At 34.2% G+C, this 20,933-nt stretch overlaps 1 protein-coding gene across 1 annotated transcript in view; it reads right to left on the bottom strand.

The window, feature by feature from the left end:
* Window positions 1–20,933, bottom strand: part of EYS (eyes shut homolog) — a 706,806-nt gene that overhangs the window by 310,628 nt on the left and 375,245 nt on the right. Inside the window, exon 30 of the mRNA XM_015621104.2 lies at window positions 18,403–18,655. Coding sequence (XP_015476590.1) covers window positions 18,403–18,655 — 253 coding nt within the window. The remainder of the gene's footprint in view (window positions 1–18,402; window positions 18,656–20,933) is intronic.

The raw sequence follows: 20,933 nt of genomic DNA, 5'->3' as shown, positions 1-20,933 counted from the left end.
TAAACAGATGGAAAAACAGAAACTTGAAGCATTCAAGATACAAACATCTATACTGTATCTTTGATGCTATAGAATATTCCATTTATTTTCTGAATAGTTTCTAACACTTGATTTGTGATTTTTTTATGATTACTCTATACTGTGTTGACACTTTATACAAATATCAGGCATGAACCCCAAAAACTGCTTAGTCTGTCACTGTAAAACAAGTCAGGATCTTCCTTCTGTGCCTGCACACCATTTCAAACATATGTTCAACTTCATTATGCCATTTCATAGTACAATCAGACAGTGTCCTAAGACTCTTTCTTCTAATTTAGTTAACCAGTTCTTCTTGATTTTCTCAGTGAACTGTTTATCATTCCACTGATTATGCCATTTTCAAGGCATTAAAGAACTTACTGGCTTGTAGAGTTTCACTACTGATCTTCGGCTACAATAAACATTTAGTTTTACTGCTTCCTACCCTCTAGCTGTTCTCTTTCCTTAAAAACCTGTTTTATGGGACTCAGCAGCAGACTTCTGGAAATTTAAAAAACTTCCATCAATCTATTATTCACACAACAGCTAACAATTCTAAATCTGCCAAGAAGTTTTAGGGTAGAATCTCTCTTAAAAAAACCCCAAACCAGACATTTTAATTGCTCCTAACTAGGTAATATTTAGCTGTGTGTTCACAAATTCAATTTTTAAGTATTATTTCTATTACGTTACCTGATACAGAAGGACATCAGCCTTGTAGCTTCCTGGAGCTATCCTAAAACCTTTTCTGTCATCACAGTTAATGTCTTGCCTGAAACTGACTTGTCATTTAAGATATCAAAAACTTCTAATGCTCATTTTCTCTGTTTATTCAACTATCACTTATGTAGTTTATTTTCCAAAAAGGATTTTTTTTAAAACTCACATTCAAAGAAGGAATCCAACCTAAATGTTTCCTTAGTTTTTTGTAAGTGAAGACAGAATGAAGTGCAAAAAGATGTAAAGCTTTTCTGTAATGTCCCTGGTTTCTCCATTTTCTTAATCTTCATTCATTCACCTTGCTCAGAGATATCCTGCACTTGATATACAGAGGAATTACGTGTTAATAAATAAGGCACATTATGCTAGTTGTTCTTCAAAGCCTTTTTGATCTGCCTAATATTTTTGTTTAGACTAACAGTTTCAGAATTTATCATCTTTAATTTTCTTAATTTAGACAATACTTAGCTGTACTAGTTTTCTGTAGCACTTTTGTTAGTCCATTTCTAAGTACTCCACAATGACAGATAATCTCTATCATGGCTGCTTTAGACCTGCAAAAAAAGAACACTAAATATTCAGAGAGGAGGGCGCCCAATTTTCTAGTTCTGTGATTGGAACTGCCAGATCAGACTACTGGTTTCCATCCCTGCTTCCAGAGCTGTTTCTACAAATCAAAAACATATTTTAAATGCAAATGCGAATGAGATAAAAAACATGGCCAAAAAAGCCTTAGCTGATGAGGCTCTATTCTCCTTCCTTCCCAGGCATATTCCAGCAAGTTGCACTTCATAGGAATTCCTAAATACTTGTATTCTTTTTAAGTGCAAATTTATACCTTGACTGTCTATGATACTTGATGTCTGCTAAGTAAAGTGACAGGAGATTAAATCAACACCATGAGGCATCACAGCTGGTATGCCTTATAAACAATAAAACATCAGGCAGACTTTAGCTAATTTGGAGACTGGCTTTGATCATATTGAGCAGAAGAAAGTTATAGGGAATGTAACAAATAAGTTATGGATTCTGGCAATAAAAAAACCCCTCTATCATTAAATCCCTTGCTTTGCAAATACTTGAAAGATGTGTGTGTTTTACTTTAATTTCATAGTTAACTGTCTTTCTTATATTATCCAATTAATATACCTTATATTACACTTAAGGTTTCTTAACATGCATTATTTTTTCTGTATTAGAAAACAGAAAGTTTTGTAACAGAAAGTTAATGTTACTAATAAGTTTTCTAATAATGCAAAATAGAAAGTTATCCTGATGATAACTTTGGCTCTCAAGGTATTAAGCCCACCATTGCAGAACCCCTAGCTAGCTTTGCACTTTTCAGCTCAGATATTGTACACACACATTTGCAAACATTTTCAGACTCAATATGAATTCAGGAAAAAAAAAAGTTTTTTGTTAATTGGAACTCTCTAATAAAATTCTGAGACAGTATTTTTAAACTATGCATTTGTGCTTAGATCATTGTCACCAATTAAGAAAATCTATACATTGGTACTCTTTGCTCTTTTTTTCTGTTAAATTTATGTGTTAAGCACAAAGGATGAGAAATAAATTCAGTAATGAGGGCTGGTATCTTGCCTAGGAAAAACAATACTTACTGATACTTCTTGTTAAGGAAACTGCCTGTCCCTGCAGGAGCCACTCTGCCAGTCACACTGGCACACCTGAGCTGGGACCGAGGCTCCTTCACAGCTGCACCCCCACATCACACAGTCACACCAGGCACTGAGCTGGCTCAAACCCAGGTTTCCCACAGCAGAGTCTCAGATGGACCAGTCCTTAAAATAATTTAATCTTGGTCCAGTAACAAAATAAAAAACCAATGCAGCTCAAGGTGGTGCCCCTGAGGAGGAACCCTGAACAAAGGACCCCCTGTGTTTTTATCCCCACCCAGTCTAAGCAGGGGAAAGTCTGGAGCCCTGGGCTCCTGCTGTCCTGGAGTGTCCGGTGCCCTGGCTGGGCCACAGGTCCCCAGGCCCTTTGTTGTGCAAAGGGTCAGCGATTCCCGGCCTCCTGCTTTGGGCTCCCAGAGCTCAACCTGCGGCTGCCACCACAGCTGCTCACGAGATAACTGCACTGAATGGATCCCTCAACACTTCACATCAGGACATTCTTCCTTTCCTTAAACAAACTCAAAAGTGAAAACAGTTCAGAATGAATTATAGTTTGGCTATGTAGCCTTTTTATAATCAGCTTCATAAACAACCTACAATCACATTTTCAGGGACAATTTCTCTTCTGTTTCATACATTGTCAGAAAAGAGTAACTTCCTAGCATTGTGGTTGGTGTACTCATGGAGTCAATACAAAACTGGGGATATGAAAAGCAAAAGGTCCAAGCGAAGAAACCAAGAAATCACAGAAGAACTATACCATTCTTATCCAAGAAGTAAGGACCTAAAAAACCCTGTATCACCAATATGTGCAATTATCTTGTATAGATTTAAGTGGAAAAAGCAAAACTTCAAGTCTGATACCATGACATAATAACATTGTCAATAAGTTTTGCTGACTGACTGGTAAATCTCTATTCAGCAAAAAGCACAGAAAACTCTTGGACCATCCAGGCAATAGATGTATATATATTTGATAACAATTAATCTAGAGAAATTTTTTTCAAAGAATAATGCTAAAATTTCATCCAAATTTCACAAATTACTCCAGGACTACAATATCATTTTTAACTATTGTAACATATGAAATCTAATGTCTGGGAATGAACAGAGTTTAAGATTCTAATAAGTATTTTCTTGATGGGCCTATATTTTTTTTTGTCTTTATAATGAAAATATTAGGAGACCAAATGTTAACATGCAAGAAAAATAATTATTGATCAGTCCTATCTCTCATGTAAGACACACCAATTTTAGAATATGTGGTAAGTGTGGCGTGCAGTGATCTGTAAGATAAGATGTTTCATACAGTTGTTGGACTCAGGTTGTATATTTGGAGTTTAATTGACATGGTGCTTCCACTTAAAAATAATTTTGATCATGAATAAAATAAAAGCCAACACAATTAATTAATTTAAATACTATTGTAATTTTCTGAAAAAGGGCAAGAAAGTTTCTATTTGATTACTACAGTGGGGGGGGGAGGGTTTTGTTTGCTTGATTTTAATTTTACATTTAGATGCATTATCCAAGTAAAGCCTGTTCATCTAATTTCAAGTAAAATGTCAAGGCACTAAAAGCAAAAGGAATAGGGAAAGTTCCACAATATTTGAAGGCAGTTTATTCTGAAAAGATACTCAGTGTAACTCCTTGGTTTTCTCCATCTAATTTCAAAGGTTTTATTTCACAGCTTGGAAATTCTGGCTAGGATCTGAAGGTTGAAAAAAAAAAAGGTCGAGTTCTGATGAAGCATTTAAGAATCTCTCAGTTTTAAGCCCTTTAAAAGCACTACTGCAAAACTAAGGCAGTGGGAATGACTGTACCCACAGAGCAACTTTCTGTGTTGATGAGTAGAATTTTATGCAGTTTGTTACACCAGCAGAAATCAATGTCCTTTATAGACAGAAGCACAATTTCTTGTAAAATCTGACCTTAAAAATAACATTTATGAAATGTACATATTATAATGATTGTAAATATAAAGCTACCCCCTGTTCCCAAAAGGAAAATGATATTTCAAAGATTAGATAGTATTTATTTATTTTTTAGTTTGAACCTTATGCATTTGAATTTAAACAAATCAAAACCTGACAGATAGTAGAGTATATTAGAATATTTTTTTCCTCTTGAAACACTGTTTTTCTTTGGAGCCTGCTTGGACTTTCAATTATGAAATCAAATCTCACCTCATCATCTTTCATCTCCTGGGAAACAGAAACACATTGACTTTCCCTACCTCCCACTGCTTAGAAGGATGAGTCATTTTTTTGCTTCATTTCCACAGAAGAAATGCACCTGCATAAGCAGTTGCTTATATTTTATAGGCCAAAGCTGCATTATGTCCAGCAAATTCCATTCACAGGGATTACCCTATGCATTAGTCAAACACTTCAGTACTTGGGGAATTACTACTGCTTTTCTTGTCACTCTTACTGTGTTTTTTCCTAACACAAATCTGAATGAAATAGTTACCAGTAATAATCTAATAAACCTTGAATCAAACTTGCTTCATAAAGGCATTTTAACTGATTGGGAAATGAAAGCTGCATGTAATAGTGGCCTGTAGAACTACAAACCCACAGTAGTTTTTAAAGTAAGGCATTATCTAAAAACAAAGATCTGGAAAAAAAAATGCATTTGAAAGTTTTATAATGAACTTGTTCATTATGGGTGGATACTTTGCAATCTCATCAAGGTAATGTTTTATTAAGATAACTAAAGTTATTTTATTGCAGTAAATGTTGGTATTGAAATGTTTTTGTTTGAAATTAGTAAAGAGTAATGATTAACCATCCATTGCAAATGTAGTGGATTAAGCTTTAATAGCTCTAAAACATACAGAACAATGTTTATAGTGCTGGAGGTCAGTGAAATGGTTATTTAAACAGCTTATAAAAATTAAGTCTCAGAACATCTGCATCATTACTATGACCCACACTTGCTTACCTTGCAAATGGGGCATGATAATTTCAACAGTTGCTATAGTCATAACAATAATGATTTTTAAGTAGCTAAGAAGGTGTTTCTGTAAAAATCTCTTGAAATAACCTTATCTAATAACTCACTGAAACTTTATTTGCTCCTTTTTCCTATTTAAAAAAAACACATTTGATACAGGCAATTTTTAGTTAACCGCACTAAGGCCTTGAAAAAAATGCATATAAGACTGATATATAATATACATAAGGAAATTATCTACATTTTTAGAAAGAAAAACTCATAGAGCCTACAAAGATTTTAAAATTGGTGTAACAAAACATACACAGCTAGCTGAGGCATAAATTCTTCAACTTTCATACAGTAAAACTGAGTTAATGATGAAAGCATTAACAGAATATGCTTTCTTATGAAATATGAAATATGAGTATTTGTAGATATTTATATGTACTCTTATCATAACACTGAGGACTAAAAAACAATGCCTTGCCTTTCAGATGAGAATTGTTCTACATGGTATTGGAGCAGTATCTTATTGTTAACATTGGAGGTCAAGTGAACATTGCTTATATCTGGTGTTATGGATATGTTCCAGAACAAAACAAGCACAGTCAACCAAAACAAGAAAATTGAAATAGAAATAGAATAGAATTGAAAATTAAAAATCCTCCAAATTAATGAGTCCAGCATCAGCCTTAGGTGGAGGCACCAAAAATCTTTTTATGCTTACTATATGGGAGACTCCCAGGAAAAAATGTCACTCTTGGAACATTAGTTATTTACTAGATGAGAATTGGGAAGTTTAAAAGTATATTATAAATAATCAGAACAATTAAAATAAGTACTTTTTTTTTTTTTTTACTTGTGCCTTTGAGAAATATTTCATTCACCTATTCAATGGAAGTCTCTCTTATGCTCACAGTTGTACCATTTATGTTCAAATCTAAATAAATATTTTAGTGAAGTCAAACGGTTACAAAGAAATATAATTCTAAAATGTAAGAGACTTGATTACAACATTATTAATAGTTGAGAAAGAGCAGAAAATAGTATGTACATATTTTTCACTCATTTTTGAGCCTTTACTGACTCGTATTAGTGCTGATGAAGTAGGTTCAAGCTAGGAGTTAGTGAAACAAATTTAGAAATGTATATTGTAACCATTATTTTTTCAATGTCTGAAACATTTCATAATATGATAAAGAAATTGTAAAGTTAGGAGGTTCTAGCTATCTCAAGAAAACATGAAAAGAACAAGAGCTGTTACTACACTAAAGGCAGGGCCCTGTTTATGTTTATCTGCTGTATGTTTCTAACATTCATTTTACACAGCTACCCAGCACAAATTAACAACCTAATGATTAAAGAATCAAAAGAGAAAGACCTCTAAAATCCAGAAGAAATATAGAAGATACTGTAACCATAATTATAAAAACTGAAAAGATAAAAAGAACTGTTTTCAGAAGTTGGGATGCTGGAATTTGCAATGTTTTCCAAGACTTCAAAATTCATAAATGTGTTAAGATGCCCCAAAGCACAAATTCCATTTCAAAAGATGGAAAACAACAGCATTTCATTTTATGAAAACTTGGGAATTTCTATGAGTCCCAAGATGTCCAAACAATGTGCTTGTTCAAGTGTTTCACTGTGCTGCTGTGTCAGACAGGTTAGAATACTTTTGAGGAGAATAGGAAACAGAAAGGGCACGATGTTAAACTAGAAGAGTCTACAGCCATTTCTTTCCCATGGTCTCAAAAACCTCTCCTTTGACCCTAGCAGTAATTTGGGGATGTAGGCTGGAGTAGGCAGACAAACACAGACCCAAAGATGGCTAAGGAGATATAAAGGACATTGTGTTTCATTCTAAACCAAAATTAAATGGCAATTCCTGATCAGCCATAGTAGCTCATGAAAGAATAACTGAAACAAATTATCTAACTGATTATCTAATATACACGTTGCCTGTAGGAGCAGCTCAAGTGAAATACAGTGAATTTACACTGAAGTGCTCCATACTCAATATAAGTATAACTTTTACAGCATACTGTGGTTGGAGGATTTAGGTGATTTTATTCCTTTACCAGGAGTTGGCAAATCTAATATATATAAAATGCTGTTAATGTGAATAATCTAAATCTTAAACAAAAGTTTGAAGACTGAATTTTTAACCAAGCAATTCTCATATTTTTATTTATGTGAGCTACTGGGGTTCATTGCCTGGACTACTGACAATATAAGAATGTAAATTCTGGAATTTTGCCAAGTCCTTGTCCTCACATATTTTTTATACAATTCCTGTGTATTAAGTGAATAGGAAAACAAAAGACAGAGTTTAACCGTTCTTTACTTGATCTTGAGGAAGTCTATTAAATGTGGAAAAACATCCAGTGAGTTTACAGTGAAGAAATCTCCCAAAACTAAAGAATTTTGGATGAGTCAGTACTATAGAACTTGGCTCTATTTTTCAGTCTTGAACAGGAACCTATCTTTCTGTCCAGTAGTCTTAAATAAAAGCTGTAAGGTTTAATGGTTCACAGTTTTAAAGGTGGTCAGGATTATAATTTAGCGCCAGAGCATCAGAGACAGATATTCTATTTCCTTTCGTGGTTAAGGAAAAAGGTCGAATATAATAGGCAAATGATTACCAAAAAAAAAAAAAAAAAAAAACATGTCTTAGATAGAAGAATTAACTTAAGAAATAAGTAGAATAATAGAACTATCTGCTTCAATGCACAATATAGAAAAAAATGAAATCCTTTCACTTCTTCCCCCCTACTGCTTTTTAATATACAACAATGAAAAAATAAGTATAGAAATGAAGTCCATTTCTAATCCTGATAATGAAATTCTTAATTTAAATGCTTTAATTTTGAAATCCAAGATTTTTAATTTCAAATTATTAAAATAAATTCAATAAAAAAATAAATATTTTCTGGCCTCAAAGAACCTGTGTTGTAACCACATCCACATAAATCTAGTCAGCATGTGAAGCTTGTTTATCAGATGTCATATAGCCACAGCTAAAAGCTGCAGTTGAGTGTCTAAACAGGTGTTGTGGTTTTAAACAAGTTTTTAACAGGTTTAAAATTATTATTTCCAATTATTATGTGGACTCATGGAGAAATAGGTGCGTTAATCAGATTCAATCTTAGAAGAGTTCTATTTTTTCAGAGGCTGATGGTCTTTCAGATTTGGAAGTCATGATATTTCTAAACGTCTGAACCATACTCTACTTACGTGAAAAAGGTTTGTGGAAACCAGAGAAGCCACAAACACCAGAATAAGTGAAACACCTGGTGCCAAGGTTAACTTTCAGAGGAAATACAAGAGCATTACGTAATATGAAGTTTGAAACATGCCCTTCAGAATAAGAAACATGTAGCGAATTGTCCAGAATTAGAGATTTTTCTTCTTTCGTCAACAGAGAAAAAAATTGTATACTGGGTAATTCTTATCCCTCAAATCAAATGCAGATACTAAGAATCATGTGCAGATTAATTCTTAAAAAAACGTTTAAGATATCTAATTTTTTATATTGAGGTGTATAAAATAATCTGTATTTTTTTCCATACCACTAATAATTCTGTCTTTTGTTTAAAATTCCACTTCCCTCAGAGTGCTTCTATGTTAAAGTATAAAAGCAATTAAATTCCTCTCATCAATAAAAATATATATATATATTTTGCTAATATTTAAAAAGATAAATATATTAAAAAAGTAATGCTTTATATTGATGATTTTCAAGTGGTCTTTGGAATCCAGAGAGGTCCCAATTAATTGGAAGCCAGAAAATGTTGTCCTGGTTTTCAAGGAGGACCCTGGAAACTACAGCCCTGTCTCACTTTGATGCCAAGTAAAGTCAGAAAATATAAGAATATATAAGTCTGGGAAGCACTGAGAAACACTTGGAGGACAACACAGTCATCAGTCACAGGCCTCATGAACAGGGAGTCCTGCTTTTCAAATTTGAATTCATTCTGTGACAGGGTAGCTCACCTAGTTATCTAGCGAAACCATTAGGTGTAATCTTTTTTGGCTTCAGCAATGCTTTTCATACTGTTCCTCACAGTATCCTTCCAGACCAAATGTCCACCATTCACATCATTCAGTGTGTTGTGTGATGGGTGAGAAATTGGATCCAGGATTTAAAGACACAGTGCTACCCATGATAGAAGCACAACACTGGAACAGAATTGCTGTTTTGTGTAAGGGAAAATATTCTGATTCCTTCATTCCCACTTATATGATGAAAGACTTGGAAGGAACTCATATTTCTAAAGTGACTCTCTTCAGTGTATTTTATCCCGTCCAAATTTCCTGACTTAATTATTGTGATACTAAATAAATTATGAGCAACAAATAGTTCTAAACAGTCATTCTCAACCTATTTTTTTAGAGTTGATAGTGTAAAACCTGCTTGTGATACACACAACTAAACTGCCATATGATTTAGTATTTGTGATACTTTGGTATTTGAATATATGACAGATCTCTACAATGCAAATCATGATGTAAGTAAGGATTAACAGCCTCACATCTGCCCAGCCTGGAAGAAAAAAAAAGGACTTTTACAATAAATCAGGCCAAGATAGGCTAAATATTTTCTTTTCTTTAGCCCACAAAACAGAAAATAATGACTGAAAAGCTGTAAGATACTAACTTTAGATGGAGAGTAGCCTTTTCCAGCTAATAAGAACAAAGAATTTTTCATTTGGTATATTCTATTCTTGATCTATTTAGATATATAAAATAGGCATAGCCTTTTTCTCCTGCAAACAGGCACTTAGCAACTGCTTAGTTATACATAAATGGACAATGTTAGGAACAGTCATTTAAATGTATTTAAGGCACCTGTAATTTCTGAAGAAGAGCTAAGACAACAAAGACTCAAGAGAAATTGCTCCAGCTCCACATTGTGTACTTGCTAATAGTGAAAAATGTGCTGTGCCTTTATTTTCAAGAAGAAGAAAAAAAGAAAAGCTACATATGAAAAATTGCTGGGAGGCCAAGCCAATTCACAGGGCAGCTTACTATTATTCAGGCACAATTATCTCAAGAGTATTGAGTAATCAGTTTAATCTTTATGACAAGTTGACCCATGTGACATCAAAAGAAAAAGTAAGATCGGCTTATGAAGTCATTTTATGTTTTCCATAACTGCACATAAAGATTTACTGGCTACCTGAAATAACATAAGCCCTCTGGTCAAAGGTCTGAGGTGCAGAAGCCACTGTTGCTTACAATTCTACAAGCCTGCTAAAATTTGAGGTAATGAGAGGGTAAAATTGTGAGGCAACATAACACACTGTAGTAGGGCTACTGCTTTTTTAAGAAAGTATTACCTCTTGCTTCCATCAGGGTAAATATGGAAAGTTTTAAGATACATTGAGAGAAGCTGAGGGGTACCCAAGAAGTGTACAGGCATTTTATTTTTCTTCAGGCCAATAATAAAGGCACTATTTCATGTCTTGTTCCTAAACATGTCATCCTGAATATCCTACTCCTGTTACCACACCGTTATATACATTTGTTTTGTCTTGTCCTCACCCTACAATGATCCCCACCCATCCATGTAATATGATTTTTCTTTTTTAATCTCCCCATCCTATAATGCCCTTCATTGCAAACACATATAATGTGATTTTGGAAGAGTTGGTTTTTTCCTTCTGTTTTCCAAAGCACACTAGCCTCTTTATGTCTGTAGATATGACTGATCTGAGAACAAAACAGAGCCAACAGTTCCTCTATTTTACTGTAATGTCCATGTAAGCAGAGATCCCAACCAAAAGAAAATAATTCTTGTCCATTAAATATTCTTTTTTCACATTATTTAAACTTCAGTACAGGTCACATTGGCTACGATTTTGAGCAATGTCTTTCAATTACAGGACTAGAGACCTTGCAGTAGGCCCTCCTATCATATTCCTCTCTTTGGTTCAGATCCCAGGTACTATCAGAACTCACCGCTGCTGGTGGGCAGTTACTTGCTCAAGGGAATCATACAGGAGCCTCTCTATTTCCTCAGCTAATCTGAAGGAAAAGCTGAACTGACAGCATTTACACTCCCTGAGTGCTTCTAAATCATCCCTAAGGATTACCTAACTCCAGGGAATGTAATGGTATCTTTGAGGAGCAATCTGTGCATTTGGGATATTTTACATATTATACCAAATAATAGGTTTTTTGAATAAATAACAACATACTTACTCAGAGGTTCTCATTACTCTAAAATCCCTTGTTATTTTAAACGGCAGAAGTTGATAATTATAATTTATTTTGAATATATTCAAAATAAGGTTTAAGAGCAAAGCATAATTAATTCAGTAATTGCACTAACTGCTCTGAAATGTAAATGCAAAGTGTGAGCTACATGGAACACCTCATATCTTTCATTTGCTATTCTTCAAAGAAAAGTAATCCTAATCATTTTAGGCTCCTCAGAACCCACTACACAAATGACGTTTTAAAATTTTAAAAACACTTGCTATGCTGATGAATGTTAGCCTTCATGATATGTATATATAGATATCAGTTGATTAAAAAATCTACAAAATAAATCAATCTTAACATAGAATGCTGATAGTATTCAAAAAAATCAAGGAAAATCTTTTGTGTTACTGGAGAAACAGTAACTTCCCTAACCTAGAAATACTTGTCCTGGTACACTTTTTCTGTTTTGTGTTTGTTTTTATTTGTTTGAGGATTTTTTCCAATCACATGGAAGTTAACTATGCCAGTAGGAAGTTTCTTAGAGTACTATTTTTCAAAGACAGAAGATGCTATTGAGAATTTCTCTATTCCAGGAATAAATAATGCTCATAGATCTCATTGACTTTGAAACTCTAAATGACAGGAGATACTGACTGGCATAAATACTGTTCTCAAATTACCTCATACCTGAAACTCAACATCTGCTATCATTGGCAGGTATGCCAAGAGTTTTTTTCCCAATATCATGATTCTTTTTGCTTCAAAGTAGCTGGGAATATCTAGCACAATGAACCTCTGTGCAGCTGGACAATGCAAACCCTAGAAGATATTTAAATCTTACTAGAACAGTTTTGATGATTAGAAAGGAAAAGGCAATTTTCAGTCAAAAAGGAATTAAAATTTATTTGGTACAGAAAGCTAGAAAATATCAAATTATGTATAGTTTTTAAATAAAAGGTTTAAATGTCTTTTAAATTTTCTTCTTATTGCAACAGTCATTTACATAGAATTCTCACAGATCTTCCTATATACCTGGCTTAGAAGTCTGAGCACAAAACAATCAGAGTAAAAAATACATGCTACAGACTATCAAAATGCTCTTTCCTGGAGGGCAGCAGGTTGAAATTAAGTAAAACCAGAAATAGGCCAGGCTTGCAATTATTCTTCTAAGTCTTCTTTATCAGAACTCTAGGGAAAATGACTGCTTGTGAAAGAGGTCTGGAAAGTTACCAAGTTCAAGCTTCTAGCAGTTACAAATGCAGTGCAAATAATGGCTCAGTGTTCAGAGAACTCACTTTGCATGAAATTCCACGCTAACCTACATAGCTAGTAACTTCACTATGTCAAAAGTAATTACCTTCTTGATGTAGCAGATATAATAACGTGTTTGAAAACAGCATATGATTACAGATACTGAGAACAGGGATGATTAGTAATATGTCTGGCCAAACTGATAAAAGACAAAGCTTAAAGAAATAATGAGAGTGATGACAAATCCAGTGAATATAACAGAAACAATTCAATATGATAAAGCATGATTAGGAGGCAAAGGCATCATGTAGTTTCAACATTTTTCAGAAACCAAGTGTACACTGCTGTAATTGAATAGAACTTGATTAAGGAGAAAGCTGAAAAAGCATTACATTATAAAGAAAAACACAGTGTAAAACCCAAAACTCTGAATTTTGCTTTCTGCTAGGAGCATTTATCCAATAACGTAATCCAAACTGGAATTTTTACAGAGCAAGATTTTAAACAAAATAATACTAAACATGAAGAGCTTTGTAGTAATATACCAATTTAATTTTTAGTAATATGTTTGGAACATATTTCATGTGTTATGCAGTCTTAAAGGAAATAATGAAATATTGAACACAAGCTTCTCTATAATTAATAGAAGTATGTTCAGTTAGCTGCTGTGTATAGCAGATATGTTGTTTTCATTCATATCTGGTTCTACTGGGTTTTGTCTTTCAAATTTCTTCGTGAGCTCCAAGATCCATATACATTACACAAACAGAAAAGTCAAAGCAAAATTCAATTCCTTTGCCAAAACCAAAAGTACAAAGACGCAGAACAATATATATTAAGGAAAGGAGAAAAGTTTGCATCCTCTCCCAGAACAGACATCTAAAGCAGATGGTGTGATTTTTATTCATTTATTACAGTGATATAATTTACACAGATTAATTAATAGATATCTGCAGGTGAGATGAATCCCATTCTTGGCGACTAACTAGATACTTGTATAGAAGTAAATTTTGAATCTTTATAAACAATGCCTGAAAAGCAATTCTGTCCTAGCCATTACAGGGCACCATAGAATCCCAGAATAACTGAGGTTTGAAGGGAACTCAGAAGTTTATCTAATTTAACCTCACCTGCTCACGGTAGGGTCTGCTACAGCAGGTTTCTTAGGACATTGTCCAGTTCAATTGTAGATATCTCCAAGGATAGAGACTGCAGTCTCTCTGGGCTACCCTAACAGGATACTCAAAATACATATAGAATGAGAATGTATTCTATACAACAATACATATAGAATGAGAATGTATTCTATACAACAATAGAATGTTGTAGTGTCATACTAGATTCTCTCTGGGCTACCCTAACAGGAAGTGCAGAAGGAAGTGCGTTCGGGAGTGCGGGAAGAAGGCAGGCGGGCAGGAGAGGGGCAGGAAAGGAGGGAGGAAGGGAAGGGAGGGAGGAAGGGAAGGAAAGGAAGGAAAGGAAGGAAAGGAAGGAAAGGAAGGAAGGTTGGTTCCCTGCATTCAATTTGTGTCAATTGTTGCTTATTGGGCAATTACTTGCTGACAGAGAGCAGGAAATTGAAAAAGTCATACAGAACTTTGCAGAGTGCTAACAGACATATGATTAAGAACTTAGATCATCCTCTCTGGTCACAGGAAAGCATTTCTATCATGTTTTTTTTTTATTTTTTTATTTTTTAAGAATAAATGTATTCACAAAATATTTTCCAGAAGCAATGCCATGGCAGTGGAAAAGTACACCTGGAGACTAGATCAAAAAGTATATTTTTCTGCCAGATATATCTCATCTTTCATAGTTATTTTCTAGAGATCCCTGCTACTCTAAGCTATCTTAGAACTTGCTGTAATGTGTCTGCTGATTGTCAGGAGAGAATAGTCTAAAACATATGAAAAGTATGTAGTACCCATTTTTCAGAGAGTGCAAGTTGTCTGGGTGTGTCATTGGTATTTTTTCTCATATTATTCGTGAATACATTAAATCTGTAAGTATAGAAGAGTACATCAGGTTTAACAGCTTGACACCATTCTTTTACTATGGATTCACCAATGTATTAACTATCTTACTCATCCTAGGGCATTTCTCACTTAGCTTTTAAATAGTATTACTTCTTTCTTTAAAAAAGACATTGATTTGCTTATGCATCAACTTAAGTGAACCTATTCCTTTTGGGGATGTATTGTTGTTCTTTATTTTTTCCACTATAAAAACCAACTAAACTAAATAAATCCCCCAAAACAACAATAACAAACCCTAAACAAAATTCTTTTTAGGTCATATCTTGATAGGTTGGAAATCCACAGTGGTATGCTCAGACAACTTCACCTCTTGAGTACAGACACAGTATCAGAAGGCAGTTCTGGCAGTATGAATTTTATCTGTGTATGTATGCATACTGAGAGTGAAATCTATGTAGACAAGCATTCACAGGAAAACAACTGTATTGTATACCTCACAAAAATGTTTTATATGTCATTTGGTGCCTTTATCCATATCTTTCCTTGTCTAGAATAATTTTTCCCCCTAAGTTATTTAAATTAATGATATAAAATATTTTTTTCCAACACAAGCCCTCAAACAAATAATGAAAAGCAAAAAAACCTCTCCTCGACTTTATGGGTATTTATTCCATTTTATAAAACTATAGTATAAAAATGTAGACCAAACCAAACAATATTCCTTAATACTTAATTCCATAATTAAGTTTTCTTGTGTCCTTTTAATTCCCTGAAATAATTTCTGAAATATTGTAATGTTCTAAAAATAATACTGCTTTTACAAAATGCAGCCATCCTTTGTCTCATTTTGGAAGGAGAAGTGGCAAGTTAATTATACTACATACAAAAAGATTTTGTCTCAAGAGACATACATTTTTCTCTGTACCTATTGTACATTAAAATATTTGATCATACTTATATACTACAACCACTAAGATACCTCCTGTGTTTCTATGTAAGCATGACGAAAGGAACACCTGAAATCCTGCAAAGATTATTGTAGTGAGGTGAAACTGTTCAGTTGCTGATCTGTCAGCATTGTAGCAGCCTCCAGCCTGCTTCTGTACTGATCTAGTAGTCTGTGTGGCAGAACATGAAGAATAGCCATCTGTGTCAGGTATGGCAGCTGGTGCCATATCAGCTGCTGCCGGATGACAATAAATCTCTTCCGAGCACCTGGCAACTTTGACAGACACTTTTATCTTTGTATAAAAACACTCCACCACCTCAAAAATTTCTCTGAATAGAAATGAGAAACTCAACAGAACACCAGCTGACAAAGTCCAGAACCTACTCCACTGCAGGTATACTGTGAAGTCTAGGTAACAGGACTGGCTCATGAGTCCTTACCATGCACAGCAGTCATTTGTTTCAGTACAGTATTGCTAACATACTTGTATAAACCAGGACTTGAAGCAGGATAACAGGTATGTAAAAATAAATGGTTTATCATTTAAATTTTACAAATTTATGTTTTCACAGATGTGACTTGTGCCAATAAAACCAAGTAGGATATCTCATTATCAGGGGATTCAAACAATGACAACTTTCCAGCATATCCCTTAGTAATTCTGTTCCTGAAGTTTTTGTAGGAAGAAGATATGCATAAGAGCACTTGATCAGATTGTTTTAAAAATATTTTAAGAGTCTAACCTACCTTTATGAATAGATGTGTTTTGAACTCCAAGCTACTATTAACTATGTCAGTGAAAAGTAATTCTTGAGATACATTACTCAGCTGAATGTTTCAGAAAGTACCCTGACTTCACTTCATGAACAGATTTCCATGTCTGGATCATGCAGTTTTGTCTCCAGTATTAGTTGAATTTTCTCTGCTGTCAGCTGTTCACCAGTATCTAATAATCTTGTCAAGTTTATATTTTTCTCTTTAAAGAATATAAGTGATGAAAATTATGATTATAAAGAGACGGTCTTTGAAGGAAAATAGACAGAAAATATCAATCAAAAAATGGAAGAAGAGGCAGAACAAGCTGTTCAGTCAATCAATCAATCAATCTCAACAGAATTCTGTATACCAAAAACCAACATTCCCTAAAACTCTGTCCTGGGGTGACTTTATGATACTGGTATCCCCAATCGTCGGGTTTATGTTATATATTAAGTTCTGCACCTTTAAGACTGGCTTTGAGAGCAAGAGAGGGGGAAGAAGAAGCGCACAGTGTGTTAAGGAAAACATCACTCCCCCACATCCCGGCTCTGGACTGTGGTGTCTGCAGCACGGACAGACAGCGGGACAGAGCTTCTCTCTGGCTTTTAGTTAGTTTTAGCTAGCTGAGGCAGAGGAGTTCCCTGGACCTTTGTTTTTTTGGGTTTTTTTTCCCTTTTTTCCTGGATCTGTGCAAGCCTGCTCTGGACTGAACACCCAGACAAACCCTGGGAGCTCAGGCCTGTGGCCCACCGGGGCCTGGGCCTCAGCACTTTCCAGCACCGGAGGGACTGATAAGAACCTGAGCGAGCCGAGCTACACCACATGAAAAGGACTTTTTCTTCCTAGATTTGCCATCCCATCGAACAGCAAGAGGTTTTATTATTTAATATTACTCAATTTCTGTTAAATAAACAGCTTTTTCCACTTCTCTCCAAGGAATTTTTTTTTTTTCTTTTCCCAGACCAGTTGGTGGGGAGGGGCATTTCCCTGGGGAAATCCCCATTTGGAGTTTTCCTTCCTAATTTGCCCTAAACTAGGACAAATACATTTATTCAAATTAAAAAAAACCAAAACAACAAAAAAAAAAACCAAAAAACCCAAACAAAAAACACAATCAACCAACCAAACAAACAAAAAAAACCCACCAAAACAAAAACAAACAAAGAAGACCCCCGCCAAAACAATAAAACAGGACTCAGCCTATTTTTTATACAAGTAATCACTTTGAAGAGGTATATAAGGAAAAATTCTGGACTATGTCTAAAGAAAATGCCTGATACACACTACTTGTATAGTACTGTTTTTAGTAAAATGAAGAGGCCACAATGAAGGAATCTTCCCAGTAAAATGTTGCACTTTTGTTACTTTTCACTTTTTGCAAATGTTTTTAAAATAACAAGATAGGCAATTTTTGGCTTCCCAAAAACATCACTATGAACAATTAGAATGGCAGAGACTTTGAGAGATTTGTCCCATGTAAAAAACATCTAGATGCACAGAAAAAGAAGCACTCAGAAAACATGTGAACTAGGAAAAGAGAATCAAAGTCCCCATGGAGTAAGGCAAATTATCTTTCTCTCCTGCTGACTAGCCAAGGAGGAAGGGAAGATTGGCATTAGAATCAGAGATTACTGAACACAATATGAGGCATATGAAATTGTACACTCTGGAAAACTTAAAACCCCGCTAAGAGAAAGTGGAGTTTTCCTAACTGGATGTGAAAGATGCTGGGAAAAAATCTTTTGAGAGACAAGAGAAATTGTACAATTACAATTACAAACTGATGTTGAAGTAAATACAAAAAATATAGAAGGGAATGAATGAAAAAAAAATAAATCTTAATAATTAACATTAATATATTTCCAATATTCTTACCATTTTAGAAGCATTAACAAGGAAAGAAGTTTGGTATATTCATTTTCTAGAAGCTCTTTCTACTCACCTTGGGATAGCTCTTCTTTATGAAAATCAGGAGAAACATGTTTAGACCAAAGTTCCATAGACACAGCCAGTGCTGGTGGAAGGTCATTATCTAAAATTTCAGCAGGAAACACTTCAGCCACTTCAGTGAGAATGTTCTTACTTTGGGGTGTAGTAGGTAAACAGGTGATATTGTTTATTCCATCAACACAAAGAAACCCAGTGGAGCAGGAGTGTATAAGACAATCATTGTAATTAAGCTCACAGCTTCGTCCCTGAAAGAGAATTTTCAAAATAAAGCCATTTTTTTAAGGCAATTTACATTTCATATTGATGTTGGTTACAATTATTACTTGTTTTTAATTCTAAAATATTGTTTGCTTATATTAAGCTGTTTATGCTTTCAGAAGGAAATATCATGTGGAAAATATTCCTTAACTAATTCAGTAGTATAATTGTATATTTTAAATTTTAACCAAGTAGCATTTTTAATCTGATTATCAATAAAAATAATTTCCCTACAGATTTGTAATTGCCAACTTTTAATTAGCAACAATATTGTTGCCAATAATAAAAACTGGTTAAAATAATAATAATCTTCACTTAGTATGTAGTTTCACAAAAGCCTTTTTACAGTGGACTTAGCCGTCAAAAAACCTATGGCTTGCTCTGACTTGCAAGATAATGTTCTTTCCTTTTGTACAAAGCTGCCCATTGTTTGTTGTCTGTTGTTACCTAATCTGCACACAGCTCCCTGTTAATATCTTGCATTCACAGATAATGCTTAGAAACAGAAGAATATAGTGGCAGTATCAAATTGGACCAGGCATTCATTTCCTATTTTTTATCAAGAGTAACAATCCATGGGAAATCTGAAAAATCCTCCCTAGTAATAAAGTTAAAATGTTCATATTCAGTGGTCTGTAAAAAAGCAAAGAATAATTATGTGAATTAAATTCATTCTTGATGTGTGAAATAAATATATGCTGAAGTAAGGCCTGGGTTCATTTTATTTTCACTTCTGTTTCAATGAACGAATAGGCTATGTGAAGATAGACAGCTAGCAGCTATCCTAGAAGGATAATATATATTTGGATATCTATTTAAAATATGCACACTGTCATCCCTGAAGGCATATATCTCTGACAACACATCATCATGGTATAATTTCTGACTGAATCTTCTGCAACTGGGGCACATGTAAAAAAAATCCAAGCCTTCTCTAGAGCTCAAGGATCATGTGTTCATTACACGCTTTCCTTCAGACAAATGCTTAAATAGTATTTCATGTCCACATGGATAACTTTTCACACAGAACTTGGGACAACTTACATTTATCTCTGAATTATATAAATTTATGATATTATGAAACAATAGTATGGACAAGAGAGGGAGAGAGAGAGAGAGGAAGAAAAGTACACATAAAAACTGAAATTACTTTTTTTACAAGTAGTTTAAATTATTCAGGGTTTAAAACAGAAGAGGCTCAATTGATGGATTTTGAGTGATTTATGTACATTCATGCTTGTTTCAATCAACTTCTTAATTTGTTTTGGCAATCTGGTAAATTCATGGCATCTTATAAAATCACTCACTGATCAGTATTCCAAAGTACAAAGGAACAATAGGCCAATTAATGTCAGTTTCAATGCATTTCCTCCTTGCTTTTTTCTAATTCTGCGCATAGAACAAATGATCAGTTTGAGCAAGCTCATAATCGTTGTTAATCCTATAAAATTTATGTTTCATTCTGACTTTCCTGAGACGGATTAGTACATTTTTATGACTACTACATTTAATGGCAAAGAACATTTGATTACGATTTTATGACTCATAGAAACAAAGCAGATGTGGATAACCTCCAGTGTGCATGAAGGGTACATTAAGTAGTCATAGATAAATTTGATAGCACTGAAAGTGCCTGTAAATGCCTTAATGGTTTCCATGCAGTGGGATGGAATTATTTAGTTTGTGCAGATTTTTATTTAAAATTTGTTATATGTCTATAGATGTTTCCACTTAAAAAGTAAACATTTATTTCATATACTACTGGCTATGCTTTTCTTCTCAAAATTTATGAGAGATTTTGCAATCCATACTTTATGATCCATACTTTGGATAGCAGTACAGACATAGATTACAGAAGATTTACATACATACTGTAGCTGGAGTTCCTTGAATACTTATTTCTCAATGAGTTTCATTTTTTCCACTCCACACCTACTCATGGTTAGGAAGCAGAACCCATTGGGGCCTAACCTCTTGAGGTTTTTAGACCATAACTTCTTATCTTTGACATTGAAGATAGGTACGTTATAAATGTTTCTGTGATGGTTCCTCCACAGTGTTTTCTTACTTTTATACTCCTTCCGAAAGCATGGTGGAATTGGAGGGACTGAAGATGGAAAAATGAATAATGGAATAAAAAGCAAAGATGATTCATCTTAAATTTCAGCTGCTTCGAAGGCTTGTTACTTTTCCTTCTGCAAGGGCTTGCTTTTTCTGCAACATACTGCACAATTAATACTCAAGCTATGTACTAATAGAAAAACT

Source organism: Parus major, chromosome 3 (assembly GCF_001522545.3).
Source record: "Parus major isolate Abel chromosome 3, Parus_major1.1, whole genome shotgun sequence".
Classification (NCBI taxonomy): domain Eukaryota; kingdom Metazoa; phylum Chordata; class Aves; order Passeriformes; family Paridae; genus Parus; species Parus major.
Note: the sequence above shows the minus strand (reverse complement) of the source record. Positions and strands in the feature narration are given on the sequence as shown.